The sequence below is a fragment of the Ischnura elegans genome, chromosome 1 (assembly GCF_921293095.1).
Source record: "Ischnura elegans chromosome 1, ioIscEleg1.1, whole genome shotgun sequence".
Classification (NCBI taxonomy): domain Eukaryota; kingdom Metazoa; phylum Arthropoda; class Insecta; order Odonata; family Coenagrionidae; genus Ischnura; species Ischnura elegans.
Genome location: NC_060246.1, coordinates 105,283,178 through 105,301,167, shown reverse-complemented (window position 1 = coordinate 105,301,167; position 17,990 = coordinate 105,283,178). Strand labels below are relative to the sequence as shown.

Sequence of the window (17,990 nt, the reverse complement as noted above, 5' to 3'; positions counted from 1 at the left end):
TGTCGTAGGAAAAACAGTACCGTTTATCTTGGGCATACTCATAAGTTGTCATTTTAAAAGAATATAGGTGGTCCTTTATAAAACTTGTTTCAAAAATTAACAATTACAACTCTCAGGAAGGGAAGAAAAGCTTCCGTAACTGACTCGTGTGCACGTATCCAGTGATGGATGCAGTGGGTCGTGGGGGAGATTCAGAGGACGCGCGTATCTATGGCAACGGCAATGGGAAGGAGCGACGCGAGACGGTGACGCAGGCAAAAGGAAGACGGAAGGAGGTGGTGAAATGCTTGGTTGGGTTGTGCTGTGTATGTGTGTTCTTGGAAGTCTCCTTCTTTCCTCTCAATTCCTCCATTTTCCTTTTTTTTTTCTTGCGTGGCCTGTCTCCCTCCAGCTAGCTCTATTCACTTCACCATCCCTTGCATACATTTGCGATAGGATTGGCGGAGACGGTTCCTCTTACTACCACGAGAGGGATTTATTCCGGCTTGCGACGCTTCATTGTTCGTTGTCACACTCCATTTCCTTCCGGCTTGCTCTCCCGCGTGTGTCGAGTGCCCGTGAGGACATCCCATTGACGGAATGTGTAATAATAAATGCAGTTCTCCTCTCAGGTCGCGACGAATACAAGTCTCTTTTTCTCCGTATTTGCGTGAAGGATTCTATTTTCTGCTCAATAGTTCGTGTTGCGCTACGAAGGTCGTGCACGTAAAAATAACCAGGTATTAAAAACTTCGTGTTCAGCTTTGAGTCACATTACATTTGAAAACGTTCAGAATTTTTATTTCATCAAAGTGTTGCGTTTATCTGATGAAAAATTGGGGCACCAGAATAGTGTGCGTTGAGTACCTACTGGTAAAAATCTCAAGTGAGGCATATTTTTCTTTTCCATAAAAATGAGATGGTTACATAAATGAATGTGATTCCTTGAGTTTTAATATCTTTTTCTCGCTGAAATTCGTAACATCTTTTTTATAATTTTATTTTAAAACTAACGAAATTATGATTACTTAATTACTATAATTCGGAAAATAATTCTATTAGTGAGTGATATCTTCGTCACTAGAACGTTCTAGGTTGGTCGGTAATCGCGTGGGGGATAAAGAGTGAATTGCTCTCAGTTTCGATACCATGCGGTTTACTTTCATTATTCTCATGATGACTTTGTGCATCAGAAATCAACGTCAGTCTATAAACAATCTAATTAATTTTTTATCTTCTTTTACAGAGAGCCTCAGAGAGTATTTTGCCAAATATGGAGATATTACGGAGGTGATGGTAATGAAGGATCCAACCACTAGACGGTCGAGGTGAGTACAAAGAGATTTTTCTTTGTTTCTTTTAATTCCAAACTATCTATAACAGTAAATATATTTAAGAATACCGTATAGTTTTATCTATATGATAAGAAATTATAACTAAGTTTTACCTTGTCCATTCAATTTTCAGGTAACTATTTTTAACTATTCTTATTTCTATAAGCTTGAGTGCTTTAGCTCCTCGACGGCAGTGGTTCTAAACGGACATGGCTTGGTCTTTAAATTATTTTTCCTTGCTTTCAAACTAAATTTAAATGTATAAAACTCTATGTTTAAAGTGATGTGAAAAGGAATATCATTTTTTTCTTGTGCCCAGTCATCACTTAATGTCAACACGTAAAGAGTATGCATATCGCGGATTAGAAACCACTGCTCAAAAAGGTGCTCTCATTCTGAATATTTGTGTGGATGGTGTGTTTCTGTGTATTGTGACTGTGATTAAAAACACGTTAAGTTATGAGATAAGGTAAATGATTTTCCTGGATGCCAAAAATAAATATCCCAGAATGCGACCGAGAATTGATCTTCGTCCAAATAAATCAGGGTTCTTATGTAATATAGGGTTTAGTAGTTATAATAAATTGATTGACCGTTATCAACTGAGAATTTAGTTTGTAATGGAGCTTTTATATTCCGAATATCATGCGTCAAAATATCTCTCTTAAATTACTTCAGCTGCACGTCGTAGTAGAGAAGGTATTTATTAGAATTATGGGGGCATTTTTTTCAGTATGAAAATTGGGAATAAAAAAACATTCCATGACTGTGGCCATTACATAGCCGAATTGCAGCTTGACTTTTTAATAACATAAAATGTTAAATCGCTCGTACGAATCACTATCACGCTTATGGGTTCATAGATGTCATCACCAATTGAAGAAGAAAATAATGCGATTTTATTGGGTTTCAAGTCCTGGAATTCCTACAGAGTCACTGTTTGCACAACTTTCAGGCTATTAGCATATCCTCTTTCTAGTACTGTTCAACTCAAATGATTTTTTTCGCTAATCATCAATTTATTTGCTGATCATTTTCCATTCACTTCTTGTATGAGGATGTTATTGGTAAAAGGGTTGGAATCAGGATTTTCATTGTATTTTTATATAAAATTTTTATCATGCTTAATTAATAATGTAAGAATCCAACCAAAATTGGAACCTGAACACCGCGGAAATCTACGTAGTCATAATGTAAGAATGTTTAATGGTGATTTACGGGTGAAAACGGGTTTCTACCGAAGAACCGCAGAGTCTCCCCGCATGATATAAATGTACAAGGCAAGCCAAAAATATACGTTTAACTTCTTTGAAAAATTGGAGGAAGAGTTTTCGGGTTTCCAGCCAGGTCCAAGGGTTTTTCTGCACCTTGGACCCGGCTGTAAACCCGAGAACTCTTCCTCCAGTCTATTCGCCTGGAAAACCTTAGATCCTTCTTGGAAAAATTGTTTCTTTCAAAATTATGGCGTCAAACATGCTACAAATTTTAAGGAATAAAATTACCGTAGTATAGCATTCTTCTTTTAAGTTGTCTATGTAGTCAGGGTCTCCTTCACTCAATAAAAATATTGCTTCACAGTCGGGGCGCTTCATGTAGGTGTGCGTTTTGATTTGACAAGCTGAAAAATGGAGGAGGAAAAAAATGAACTTCTTCCTCGTTCAATTAAAAAAAGAGGCAGGATCCTGTCCGTGGTTTCAGAGGATTGCCTGTTTATTTTTTTGGACACAGGCATGCATATATTCTCTTTTAATTGGCCAATACTCTTAAATGGAGGGAGTGACTCATTGGCTTGTTTTCTCCTGCGTCGAAAGGTCGGTCTCCGGGCGCTCGCTCGTCCCTCTCCCGATGCTTTTGAAGCGGCGGATTTCATCACTTCGCCGTCTAAGAATATTGGTTTGGAGGGGAGGGGGAGCTCTGTCTATGTGGCTGTCTCTTTGCGTGATGGAAAACCCTGACATATGCGCCGGCCTTCGGTCAGGAAGGCGCTGGGTCCTCCAACCGTGGGTTTGGTTTAAATGTATCAGTGAGTGATTTAGTAACGTAAAAAATCAAATTAGTACGAGATGATCGCACTGTTCCTGCGTTAACTTCAAATTTTATTGTTAATAGCAACATAACCCTGACATCTGCGCCGGCTTTCGGTCAGGAAGGCGCTGGCTTACCTAGCGGTTCACCGTTAACTCCTGCCTGGAAGGTCCTCCAACCGTGGGTTTGGTTTAAATGTATCAGTGAGTGATTTAGTAACGTAAAAAATCAAATTAGTACGAAATTATCGCACTGTTCCTGCGTTTACTTCAAATTTTATTGTTAATATCAACTATATGGAACGCAGAACTATATGGACACAATGGACAATGTTCGTTTTAATGTGAATGAAAGTGAAAATTAATGGCGTTTCTGTGTAATTTTTCTTTATCGTTATTTGATACTGAATTTTCATATTAAAGGCTCAAATCATTCGGTATTCCAACTTTGTATCAGAGAGAACTGAATGTATCAAACTACTATGAGGCTTGCAATATTTTTTTTGCTCTGAAAGTTGGTGACTGAATGCCAATCCAAGCTATTAAAAATATATATGCTTGAAAGTCATAGCCTAATTTCAAAGTGGGGGCTAAGGGTCTCCTAATTTTTTTTCCGTAGCTAACTTTCACCTTTCTTGTACTGCCTACTCTGTTTTACTGATAATTCAAATCCAGTCTCATCTGGGATAAGCATTGAGATAAATAGGCTAAAAACATTGAATTCTAACCGGTAATGGTGATTGTTTGAGACCCATATTCTCCTTACCTTTTTCTCATGTGTAGTATGACGGAAAACGAAGGTATACCGAGTATAAACGGAAAATGGCGAGTCGTACAGTTAGTGCATGAAATTCTCTCTCATCGTCCTTTCTTTTTTTTATTGCCGCTTTCAATTTATCGCGGAGCGTCGATTTTCGTGGCTCACACGAGCGTCATGTGAGGACCTCGCGCTCGGACGAATATTTCTCGGAATCTCGGTCGCACGCGATAATATGGCCACGCAGTTAAAACCCACGCCCGTACATGAAATATATATACGCTCGATAAGTCCAAATCGATGGAATCGCTCCCGAAAATAAAAAAAGGGAGCACTGCAGAGGAGGGGGGAAATAAATATGAAAATCGAAAAGAGCAAACGAGGAAAAAAAATGCGTAAATTTTTTTGGGGTGGGGTACGGGGTGAATATGAGGGGGGGAGACAAAAGGTTATTTCCTGAGTTTGCGCTCGCGCACGCGGCTATCTTGCATCACCGTACTGGCACTGTTCCACCCACTGGCGACCTCGTGGACGGATGGGAACGGGGATGGGAGTCGGAGGAGAGGGGGGAAGTCGCGATGGGAGTGGGAAGGGAAGAATGAAAAAAAATAAGCTGGTTGGTTTGGAATGAGCTGAAGCGTCTCGCACTCGTGGCCCGAACAGTTCTTCCGTTTGAGAGGGATGGTGGGGCCATTTCCATTCCGGATATGAGTTAGCGGATAGTTTTCACGCTGAATCAAATCCAGCTGTAACAATTTGGTTGTCACTTCAGGCTGTATATAAAATTACATGGATTTGCAGATGTAAGAGTAATGAAAATTGTAGTTGAGGGCATTGGCATAAATTCCAACAATTTTCTTCTTCCAGTCAGCATTTTCATGGCATTTTCCTGTACCTTGCTTCTCCCTAAATCCAGGCATCGTTTAATAATACAAAGAAGAAATAAAATTAACTCGTATGGTAAAAATAAGGTCCGTTATATGTATGAATAGTATAAGAATGTGAAAGCTGCTTTTTGAGTGGCGGAAGTGGTTTTTCATGGCGAAAAATGTGCCAAAATATATCAATGATGAAGGATAAGTAAATTACATGGGAACGTCTCAAATAAAAGCGACTGATAATATTCTGATCCTCATTCAATAAGAGTAAAATAAATATTTTTATTTTGTCTTAGGATATGTTGTTCTTTTTAGAAATTTTTAAACTTGTAAATTTCACGCTTAGAGCTATTTAAATCCATTTATTCACCTGTGGCGGGGAAACTGTGTCGAAGTAATATCCGCCTTCGTGATCCCTGCGGGTCTTTCAAGTTTTCGATTCTTTTCGCTTTTACATATACCATGAAGCCACTGGATACACATAGACTGTATTTCTCTAAATTTTTTTTCCAATCAAAATGTTCATGAGTTGTTGAAGCTATCATAAATAGTTTTTTCTGCATGATTTTAGACTGTCATTATGATAGACATGATGGAGGAAGGCTGTCATCCTCCACCCCTGCTCCAAGTCACAAAGGTTTAAATGTTATTCTCCCATCCGTTCGATTCCCACCGTCGACTTTCCGTTTACAGGATTTACTCACCGTTCGGCCTCTCTTAAGCTCTCGCGTGTGTAATCCCTTCTCCTCCACCTGTCTCTCCCGTCTCGCCATCTCCCTCTGTTCCGTCCGAAGCGCACGTTTCTTATTCTCGCCACAGATCGTCTAGCATGTCCGCACAGCCACTCTCCCTCTGCGACGAGGAAACCAGGGACAGCCATTTTGCATCGTATCAGCGATAGAAACAACAATCAAGACATGAAAGGCAATGAGGATTAATGACCAACAAGAGTGCGTCTAATTTTGCTTGCGTTGAATTGCTACAAAAATGTAAGCTTGAAAATGATGAATGAAGGAACATTTTTCGATTTTGGCGGATTTTTTTTCAATTTTGAGGCCAAAAATTCTGTGACTAAGGTGATCTATGAAAATTGGCATACGTTATCGTATGCATAATGTATATTGGAAACAATTGTGATGAGTTTAGGCCCCGTTAAAAAGTTCTAGGTTTTGCGCGGTATTTTTCACTTCAGCTCCCCTGTTCTTCGCCGTCCATAATCCCTTAACTTCACTGTTGAATCAATGTCGATTATAAGTGATGAATCATCGATGCATTGTTGTTTATCAATATGAAGCACGTACTGCTAATTTGAAGAAATAGAGAGAAAGCCCGTGACCCTCTCTCTCTCTCTCTCTAGTTACATTCTCTAAGCTTCGAGAATCTAGCAGCAGCATCGAGTTTATAACTCCAAACATCAGCAGCGTTGGACAATTTGTTCCTCAAGAAGAGGTATAAATATGAACCAACTTGCAAAGCATAAGCCTTGCATTTTAGAAGCGATAGACAAAGTGCTAAAGAGTGAAAATACAAATACAAACATTTTAATTGAAAATTAGAAATAAGTTATCAACTTTCACCATAAATTCCACTGAAACGAAGTCTAAACGAAACTAAACAGTATCATCCAATACAGCATTTTCTAAATTATTGAAGTAATTTTAATGTAAATTAATTTTTTTGCTGCTGTTAGTGGTGGCAGATCTTATGCCCTCTCCCCGTCTAAACAGTCTTTACTTACTAGTCAATGCCCTGCCTTGCCCTTCCTCCTCATCTCATTCTCCTTTTTTGCTCTTTCGTCTCGCATCATCTCCTTTCATTGCTCATCTTCTCCCTCTAATCCCCCCTCGGCCCATACCCTTCGGTGGGGAAGGGAGCCATCTGCACTGTTTTGTCAGAGACCGCTCATTTGAAGCCAGGCCAAGAAAAGACTTCAGGAGGGAGGGAGTGGGAAGGGAAAAGAATGGGCTCGTGTTTTTTGGGGAGGGAAAGAGAATGCTTTCGGAGGGAGTAGCGGCAGCGTGGAGCTCTTCTTGAGGAGGCGTGGTGTCATCGTAGGACAAAGAAGCGCGGGGGGAGGCATCGGGGAAGGAGTTTGGGTTTGCCGGTGAGGGGCCCGTCCATGCGAGGAAGGCTGCCTCGATGAAAAGTCGTTTCACTAATTGTAAAGGATAAGATATCCGGATTGTTATTTTTTAAGTATTATAACTCTTAAGGTAGGTTTGTACAGAACATTTTGCGAATGATTCCGGCCAGTCTCCTTTTCCAAGTTGAACTTCCCTCTTTAAATTCATGTCTTACTCCCCACACTGAACTCCACTGTTGGTAAATTTAATTGAAAATGAGAATGCGTTGAAACTTTATTATCGTTTCAGTGGAATTTGTGGTGAAAGTTGATTAATTATTTATAATTTTGAATTAAAATGTTTATATTTGTATTTTCTCTCTCTAGCACTTGTCTTTTGCTTCTAAAATGTAAGGCTTATTCTGTGGAAGTCGGTCTTTATTAAAGTTCGTATTTATATCTTTTCCTGGGGAAGTAATTATCCAATCATCTTTCATCTTATCTGTGAATCCTCCTCCCTTGTCCATCTAACATTCTTCCTTCCAACTCAGTCTTCGGATCCCTTCACCACTCATTAATCGCACAATCCATACCACATCTCGTACGTAACTGAACTAGAAGTTTCTTCTTCTCAGCCACCATGTCTAGTTGTAGTCGGCCACTTCGTCGTTCCATTTCCTCTTCGTCCACGTAACATTTTCCATTCTTCTCCTCACCCACATCTCGATAGTCTTTAGCCTTTTCTCATCTTCCCTCAACGTCCACGATCCCGCACCCTAAAATGGTACATTCAGATCAGACTCCTGACTAACCTTTCCTTTAAGCTCTACATAACGATCTTTTATCCAACTCTTTCCTTTTCATGAACGTTTTCTATGCAAACGCAATCCCATTCCTGATATCCTTAATTCTGTGTCCGTTTTCTCTGAAGCGCTGCCCAAATAGATAAGCTGTTCCATGTGCTCTAGTTTGTGCCCATCTATTTTCAAGTTTAGCCTCGCATTCCCTGCCCGTGATTCTTTTCATAAGTGCCTAACTTCGTATTTTTACGATTAATCTTCAACTCATGTTCCTCGAAGGAATGATAACGTAATGAAATCGTATGATAGGGAGGAAAAAAATATTTCCAAGTTGCCTGAAGGAAGAGTGGTTTTGAATGGCATTTTGGCCGTGGTAGAGAGTGTGGAGTGAGGAGGGGCGTTTCTTTAGCATGTGGTGTGTGTTAATGTGAGTGTGGATATCTCAAAGAAAAATGCGAGCCCATGTATTTAGTCGGAGGGATGGGAAAGGGGGTGGTTGTAAAAATGCACTCTCTAAAAGGCGTTGGGAAGGGATTCTCGCGGTGGTGATGATGATGATCTCGGCTGGGCGGACGCTGCAGAGGGACTAAAAGGGGCTTTTAAAACTCAATCCGTGCATTCCCTCATTCGAAACTTTTTTCGATCGCTTTTATTGCTCTTCGCCGCTCACTTCCTCCTTTCCGCGACGCACAGAATATTTTTCATGTCTCTTGCCGACCGCTCAAAGGACTGGTCCATTCAAAACTTCGGACATGGCACGAAATAAAATAATTGGAATTTCGAGGCGGCAAATCTGCACGCTCTGTAGGGTTCAGTAATTCGATAGTAGCCACATTGTTTGAACGCACAAAATATGATTTATGCGAGGCACGTGCGAACTATTATTACAATTCCCCGAACAGAAAAGGCATTCCCGTATTGTTCTGTTTCTCTCTAGTAACATCGATTACATGATGATAAATTTGGTTTCCCAGTTGGTTCATCTATTCATTGATTAGGTTTCTCCGAGTTCGCATACGGAAAGTGTGCCTGGGTTAAGTCCTATGCACAGTGTAAACGTGGATAGTAGGGGAACGTTTCCTGATTATAGCATGCAACTTGGTAGTTGAGCCCCCTTGAAATACATTTAGGCATAGCTCATTATTTTCGAACTTCTTTACACCTCGGATCTCAGAAGGGAAAGGAGATGCTGATCATCACGGACGGGCCTAAAATTAAGGTTCTGATTTGCAATTGGAACTATAATTAACTATAGGAAGTATGATAGTCAACTATGATATGGTTGTATTTCCCGTCTCAATAAAGCCAGAAATACTTCAGAGAATTCCTCATTGATTTTTTTGAAGATGATGAAAGTAATGAGGTAGTAAAATCGGTTAATTTGAAATATAATTAACTATTATTAATAATAATAAATATTTAATTTGTTGTTCAGAAAATTATTTCACGTATTCTACGAGTTATATAAATGCTTGAGTGAACTCTCGTTATCACTCAAGTTGTTTCACTTACCAAATTATACAGCAAGTACCGTAATGCCTTGCGTGATACACTACGCCTGTAGCCGAGGAAATCCTATCATCTGGCTGTCTTCTCTGTGGTAAAGTTTTTAATCATAGTTTGGCGTGAAAACTTCTTTGTATTTTTCTGCCTTTGGGAAAAAATTTATTTTATCCATTTGCCTGGAGAACTTTGGAGCCCTGGAGTCCATTTTCTTTTGCTTTTGATGCAAAGGGCACCTGCTCGTTTCGTATTTTCTTCCCTGCAACTCATCCCTTTATTCCGTCCGCATTTTTATATCCTCTGGAAACGCTTGCTTCATGGCTTTTTGTCAAAGATTAAGGGCTCTTTTTACTTTTCCCCCGCGTCCTCGGTCACCCTCTTAAAATCCCCTCTTATTCATCAACGAAATGGCTCTCCCTCGCCGCGCATTGTTTACGAGCAATGCCAAAGAGTTCCTTTGTCCACTCATTAACGATCAAGAGGCATAAATGCCTTTTAGAATTCTCGCCGGATCCATTAATCAATTTCACTGCGTGGAGTAATGCTCCAATTCCATTAGTTTTTAGCCCTGAAAGGAATAGGACATATATAAATATCTGCCTCATGTTTTCAAACATTATTCACTGAAACGATACCGAAGATCACAGATCACAGGGTTCGTAAGATTGATTTCTCAACAGCAGTTTTTCGCGTATAATTTCTATTTCAAAATATGAAATTGCCATTTTACTTTCTGCTCCGATGTTTAATAGGGATTCTTGCATTATAATCTCAGCAGAGGTTAATGATTTCATTAGGAACGCGCCAACTGTATGTCCATTTTATGTGCTTGTATGTATTGGTATAGAGGTCCTCGTTATCTCTAGATTATCTTCTGGTTTTCTCCCGTTTTATTGTGTATTTAAAGTTTGCCACCACCATTTCTACCCAAATGCTGTGGAGTCATAACTGCTCCTTTCATTGTCACCTATTCGTGACTTATAAAGCACTATGCCGATGTAAAATTTTGCGTGAAGAGAGGTCAAAAGTATCCTATCGATTGTGACGGAAACTATTTATTTTGCGTGTTTGGCGTTAATTAATACAGTTGACGCATATATCTCTCTTTTTTCATGGCCATAAGATGCGTGCCGTGTTGTTGATGATTATTTAGTTTTTCGTTTATGGTTCCGTCAATTACTGATTTTTAATATTGGAGCTCAATCACTGCAACGGCGATTAGATTTGATTTAGAGGTGGCTATAAAATCTGATCCCTAACTTTATCTAATAATTTAATCTAAAGATGTCATTATTATATCTATTTTTCATATCAGTATTTCATAATTCAGTCATAAAGTCTTTCCACTGATTTGGAGTAAGGATAATGATTCCCGACTACCTCAATTCACGTTCAAAAATAACATTCGTATCACCGAAAGGGTCTTCCCTCTTCATTCACTTGTCCCGACGAATCGAAAGCTTAATCAAGTGAGCTCCCCCGAACCTCCAGATAGATGATGGGTTGTCCGGGCATAAATACAGTCCCTGGGTTATTTCGGAGGATGAAGAGGGGTATCTGGCCGTCATAAACATCCCGCCTGAGCTTTCTCCGTGTATCTGCCCTTTGATCAAAACTCCTCCGCCTCCCACAAACCCGTCCTTATCGTGTTCTTATCCTTCCCGCCGCAATCACTAACTCCCCCATCGCCGTTCCAGATTTTCCCGTGCTTCTTCTCCTCGTTCACGCTCACCTTCTCATCACGAGCCAATGCATTCAAAAACCGTATCCCTCACGAAATACACCCTCCGCTCCCCCTCGTTTCCGTTATCCTTTCCGATTCGCGTCCATTCTGTCTCTCTGTACTGGAATCAAAATTTTTGGGGGTCTGTCTCACGCTCTCTTGATCCTTCACTTCATTCTCCTGCTATCTCTACTTGGCAGCCACGGAGAATTCAGCTCTCCGATTCTTCTGTCGTCCGATTCCCGGTCTTCACTCCCTACCCACCGCATTAGTCAGATACAAGGGGCCTGCATAGAGGTCCAGTTCCATCTCACAGAAGGTTGATTTCTCTTGCCACTTCTGGTCGCATTTCAATAGACTTTCCAAAATGTCCGCAGCGCGGTGATGAGTGCAATGCGATCCACTTCTTTCCAGTATTTTGCAGTTTGATATGTGTGATTGCGAGGAAGAGTAATGAATTTGATAAATCACATCATAATGAATGTAAATTTCGGTTGACACCCCTGATTATGCCTCATTTTCCCATGAAACTCGGATCAATTTGTACGATTGGCGACTCCAGTGTACCCATTTAAATACGCGGTGGGCGGCAACACATTGGGGAGGCCCTTTTGAGAATCATATTTTGTAATATTCGTTGACACATATCTCCACAGTTGCTGCTATGCTCCATAGAGGGTATTTCTGCTTCCACCCCCTTGATATCCATTCGATTGTTCTATCGTAGCTTCTCTTTCGAAGGCCCGAGAGTCTGATTCTGTTCCTTTATCCATGTTTATCAAGTTCTTCCTCTACATCTAGCTTAAAACTTAACGTTAATTGCCAAACCTGTCGTCCAATGCTGTAATCTATCTGAAAATGAGCCGGTTGGTACCGTGGGGTGAAAAGTAAAAGTAAATAAAAATTCTTCCAAACGTCATGCACTTTTCGCCTCGAATGTTTCTCTCGCTCTGAATAGTTTTCATTCTTTTCTTTATAATTTTCCAATATCTAACTGTTCTAGCTATCTTCTCTGCCGAACTAGACTCATCCTCACTGTATGCAATATTTCGGATAGAGACATTTTTTTTACCGTCTGTGACTGCATCCGCTGTAACGAATTATTAACAAGAAAATGATAACAAGAACGAGTTACTGAGCCATTGCTTTGCTTGCATTGATTATTTTTTCAAGATCATCGCCAATAAAGGAGCAAGCCGAAGAATGGTTTTTTGAATACACTACTTTGCTGCCAAGTAAAGAATCTGCTTCATTCGGCAAAAACCTACTTTACCTTGTATTTCTTGTTTATTGGCATTGAATGTACCTGCTGTGTAAATTCATTTCAGTGCTCCGAATACTTAATTATAAGCATATCTCCTTATTTATATAGTTGTTGCAGTTAGACTGTGTCCAAAATATCTTTTCTCCAGTCTTCTCTCCGCCAGATTCATCGTTGGGGGTTTTTCCGTACGTCGTATTTTCGTTGCTGTGGAGTGGCCTTATCTCTTTTTTTCATGCAATCTCTATCATCGCAATTGCTCTATTCCCTAGTTTTTAGTATGGTTAGGAGTCTCAATAATACGTGTCAAAGTACTCAGTTTTATCACTGTGATACCGTAGTTGCTGACGGCCTTTCGCTGATGGATTCGCTCCTTTGATTACGATTACCACCTATCTTTCATCATCTTTCTCATTTTTCCACTCGGGGTCCATTATATTTTCTCGTTAGTAAAACGTTGTCTGAACTATCTTGCGTGAATCCCTCCGTCATTGAACTCTGTCCATTAGGCATGAAATTTTCACTCCGGTGCATGCTAGACCTTATTCTTTCTTCTCCCTAGTCTTCTTTCGTATTCTCAAGGATCCCATTTAACCCCCTCGTACCTTTTGTTGCTTCACACCATTGGATTTACCTCGGTGAGATCTCATTTCCCCGCCTCGGCGCTGATATTTTTACCCCATTGTTTCGAGATTCCTCGCCGGCATTTTCCTCGTCATTCTCTCCGGAGAATGGATAATCTTCGCATGTCCCCGAGTTTTTCGCTTGATAGCGAAAGTGATTCTCTTATTTTTTCCCCTCGTTCCACTGGCGAGTGAGTGATGGTGGCGTGAGTCATAATAATTACGATACAATGTCCTTTACGGCGTAGGAAGCGAAAGGCGCAGTCGATAGGAACTTAACCTAATTAGTTACACGAGGTTGCGTGGGCGTCGTTCTCCCTTTCTCCGTAATGATGCAAATCCGTTCGCGGCACGTAGTTTATTTTCGTAGCTGTAGCTCGAGGCGCTTCGATAGACATTTTGCATGCCTCATCGTTTTCAAAGTGGGTATTTGTAGGTAGAATATCAGGGTTATTTAAGGAGATAAGGCATTACCCTCTCTAGGAACGAGTTTGGCGGGGAAATATCTTTATTTTCAAAACTTGCCGCTAAACGTAGACGCTTAAATTGAGGCGATGTCTGGTTCGCATTAATCATAAACTGTTACAGCCTTCCACTTTACTTTGCTGTGGCTGAAGTTTTTGGTTATCTTGAAGTCTGATCTTAGATATAAGCTAACCAGAACCTTCAGCCTCCACCAGGATAATTGGAAAGCTGCATCATCTTATGGTTAGCGTTAACCAGACATTATAAAGTCATAAGGTCCTTATAGTCACTTACCTAATTAGGCCATTTATGTATTTGATCAATTTGACCCTTATTTTTCCTGCTACTCAACTGTTTTTGGAAGATAGAGCATTTTCTCTCGATAATGGGAAAGACTTATCTCGTCAACTGGACGTTGCAACTAGTGTGACCTTCGCTTCATGTCAAAGTAATACCTGATAAGTATTATAATGAAAAGCGCTGTTGAACCTCGTGAAAGACTTCAAACTCCTAAGTGTGTAAAACTTACGAGAAACGTTTCACTTACTGCCTAGAATAGTCAGGAAAAATATGAGTGTAGGAAACCTAGTAAACAAATAAAGTGCCCGTTTTTCTCGCATTCAGTATAATTTCAAAATCAGTAATAGGCCAACAATATTTTAGAATGTCTCCGACGAAGAAACGGTTATCTGCACGCTAAGATACATCCTTGTAAAATCGGTTGCCGTCATTCCTGGAGCGTTATCTCTTTGGCGATCGCGTCGCGTGGGATTTTCGTCGATGTCATATGATTTTATGAGGGGATGAAGGGAGGAAGACAGTTGCTTGAGTTATTTTTTCGGCTGGCATCTTTTAGCTTCCGACGCTCGCTTTTTAGACACGCATTTCTATATTTACGCACTGCACTTAGCGTCCATATCGCCACATCCATCGGGAGGAGAACGAACCTCGTACCAAGGGCTGCCCCTTATGTATTTTACTTCGTCCGTGCACGCTCAATCTCCGTGGGTTCTCTTGAAAGATCCGTTCTCCCGTATAAAGATGCCATGCTTCCTACCCATTCATCATTTCTCCGACCTCGGTGGGGAGATTTTCGTCTGCCAACCTGTCTTTCCTCTCCTCGTTCCTCCCTCTCCCCCCCGCCCTCCTCCTTGCTTCTATTTATTCTTCCTTCACGTTCGTGAGTCATCTTTACCCGTTCCCTCTCTTCTTCACGTGCCTCGAGTCTGAAAGCCCGCGCCGATTGACAGCTTTTGCTCAAATCTTGCGATCATACTGGGTGAGGCAACTTAATTTCCTTTTTTCAAAACTTATTAAACCCCCTTGTATCGATTAGAAATTATTTACTTGTTTTTTTATAATGTAGGCACTTGTCTAAAGTTCTGTTTCACAGAATTTTGAAGACAAAGCCAGGTAGGTGACGTCCCCCATTCTCCAGTCACTATGTAAACCGGTTTCTGGCGTTTGTCATGACTGGTACTAGCACATCAGGAGTTATGCTGGCAAATTCATTCCGAATGTTAGTATTCAAAGCTTGCAGGGTCCTTGGACTGTGCACATAAACATGAGGTATCAAAATATTCCATAGAAAATATCACTAGGGGCCAAATCAGGAGAGAGGGGGCGGCCACTTAAAATCGCCCCTAGTTGAGATGAAGCGCTCAGGAAAGTGTTCCTTCTAAACAGCCATCTATGCTTTTGAAGTTTGAGCCGACTGCACGAGGCATGATAGCAATTGGATTTTGCAGAAACAAAACTTTATAGTCACGACTCTCGAACGAGATCACAAGCGCTCCGCTACGGCATCAACCGACCGAATGGCGCCCATTTAAAAAATGAAGTTATGTTGCTGCATCCTGCAGTAGTACGCATCCGTTACATAATTTTATGAGGGTAGTATAGCGATATATTGATGGGGAGAGATATTTATTGGCTTCTGTGATAGTATACCTGCGTCAAATTTTCCTTGCCAAAGAATTTGTGAGAGGCGTTTCTGATTATCATAAAGGAGAAACGTTGAATTTTAATATAGCGATGTATTTTTCTTATTAGCGTTTGAATTCGATAATAAATTGCTGGATGACCACAAATGGAAACAAGAATTTTATTTCTTGGTTCAATAAAAATCATGAAAATTTAGTCCAAATGCTAGATCTAAACGAACGGAATTTTGGGGAAAAGTTTATAAATTATCATCCACGCACACGAACTTCATTCGTGTTTATAGTCATGCTGTGAAGTAATGGTGCATTACTCAAAGAGGATACATTTTTAAATGCTATTAGGTTAGCGAGGATGCTCGATGAAAATTCGCGTGAAATTTGTTCCTCACCAGTACTAATTTACTTCATGAATCGGCAGTTTTCCGTTCCCATTTTATAACCTAGTCTTTACAGATTTTTTTTACTCCGACCAACGCATTATTTTCACGTGAATTACGTCAAATTCTGTCTGCATAACTGTCTCTCAGAGAGATGCTTTTTCTAGTGCTGTCTAGCATTTCCTCGTTTCAACGAGCCATAACTGGCGTTTTTCATCTTTGTTCTTGAAGTTTTTGAGGTGTAAATTGAGAAATTATCATGAATTCCCTTCGGTTATATCAAGTGCAACAATGTTTTTTTTTGAGGATCAACGGTGGATTGGTATGTGTGAGAATTTTTATCGGCGTCGTGGTTACACATTCACACCTTAATTGGAACAGCATGCATTTTTCTCTTCGGCCACGTATATACTATCTGGAGTGTCATGCAGGCGCGTTCGTTCTGGGTCATGCAAGACACACCAGGAAATCCGCTTAGACGTTGCGGGGGAAAATCTGCCTCTGGATGCTAATTTTATGAAAATGAATGCACTGCACACTCTCCGATTTGCTTTTTTTGTGAGTTCATTTAACGCGTCGACAAATTCTAGTGAATTTATGCTCGGAAAGCTTTCACACTATTTTATCGAAGATTCATATCTGGTGCGAGGAATGTTTTCACGTTTTGTTTCTTTTTTATGAATTGTCTTGGATTGTGTGCTTCGTCGTGCTGTTTTCCCCCGAAATAAAGGACTTTAATAAATGCTAGTCGTAATTTCCTTAGAGCACTTCCTTTTTATGTAAGAACGGCTGGTGTCCTAACACCCCCTGCCACATGCCTTTAGGCGGATCGCGGGGTATTGTGTGGATGTAGATGTAGAAATAAGCTCCACAATATTAGAAAGCGTAGGTATTTATTAAGCAGGTATTTAGAAGTGATAAGGGAAAATTAAATTCAGGTTATTCTATTGTTAATATCATCTTTAGAAATAATTAAAATTTTCGTGGTATCGATTTAATTTTTAAGTAAACTTAATGCTTGGGACCATGGAGGCACTTCAAATAGTTATTTTGTCCTCGATCCGAGAATTGAAGTATCGTTTTATCTGTTACTGAATTAGATTTTACTTAGAACCGACTGTTATGGTCTTATTGTATGAGGCATGGGTTTCTTGGGAAATTTTAATGTCATTGCTCGTAGGTTTGAATGAGAAATACTTAATTAAAGTTTTTAATATTCCGTTCCGTTTTTGCTCATTTTCATCAGTACTTGTTACTAAGTAGCAATCATAAATTACCACGCTTCATATATTTTGCGAAAAAATATCTTTTTTATTTTCGTATTTTTATTATTCTCCTGCACTCAACTTTATGGTCTTTGAAAATCATTCATTTCTTTCCGGGAACGAGGTGAATGAATTCCCCGATTATTTTTCCATTCACCCTGTTCCATCCTCCAGTGTTCTGGATAATTATCACTCCCTTTCCTTCAAAGTCTCTTCAACATCCCTATCTTCGTCTTGGTTGAATCTTTTTGGAATCATTTCCTTTTATTCTTTCATATTTTCTCTCTTCTCAGTCTTCGCCTTATATTTTTTTCTCAACGCGTTTTGTATCATCTCCAGTGAGAGTCCTTTTTTATCATGTCTCCCTCTCGAGTTTCTAAGTCTACCCCGCTCGCCAATAGAGTCCTCGTGCTGTGGAGAAAGGCCTCATCAGCGCCCGAGTTCCGGCGTTAATCCCTTCCTACCATCCACGGAATTGCAATGGAGGGGTTGATTTTGGATTTTAAAATACCTATGTGGCATTCATAAATGCTGAAAACTGGGCACTTATCTGCGAACGCGATTTTAAATTGTATATTTTAATTAAAATAGAATTTTCGAATGTAATAGGTATATCAAATAATTTACGTTTTCCCGATATGTATTGCGGAAGTGACCTTTTATTTGGGTGTCACACGTTCCGTCAATACGAATGTAGCAAGATACGAATAATTCGCAAAGACTAGGCTTTATTTTGCCTTAACCTAAATATCTTATCACGATCGGTGGTATTTGAGGAAGGTTTTTGTAACGAAGACTATCTTCGACGATCTGAATTTATTGCATATTAGCGCTGAAGTCAGTGAGAAAGTCCGTCTGCTGAACATTCCATCTCTATGGGAAACCTCTTATTTAAAATCAAATACGAGTAAAATAGCATTTTTATTGAATAGCAATGAAAAGTTAAAATTTTGATTGATGATATAATAAAAAATATAAGTTTTGGTTACATTACGT

General features: G+C 39.9%; 1 protein-coding gene across 4 annotated transcripts in view; it reads left to right on the top strand.

Moving 5' to 3' along the window:
* Positions 1–1,228: 1,228 nt before the first annotated feature.
* Positions 1,229–17,990, top strand: part of LOC124167603 (RNA-binding protein Musashi homolog Rbp6) — a 716,673-nt gene continuing 699,911 nt past the window's right edge. For all 4 annotated transcript variants that reach the window (XR_006866742.1, XR_006866741.1, XR_006866740.1 and 1 more), the window contains exon 1: positions 1,229–1,307. Coding sequence is in view for 1 of the 4 variants with exons in the window: in XM_046545586.1 (XP_046401542.1) it covers positions 1,273–1,307 (35 nt within the window). In the remaining 3 variants the exon portion in view is untranslated. The remainder of the gene's footprint in view (positions 1,308–17,990) is intronic.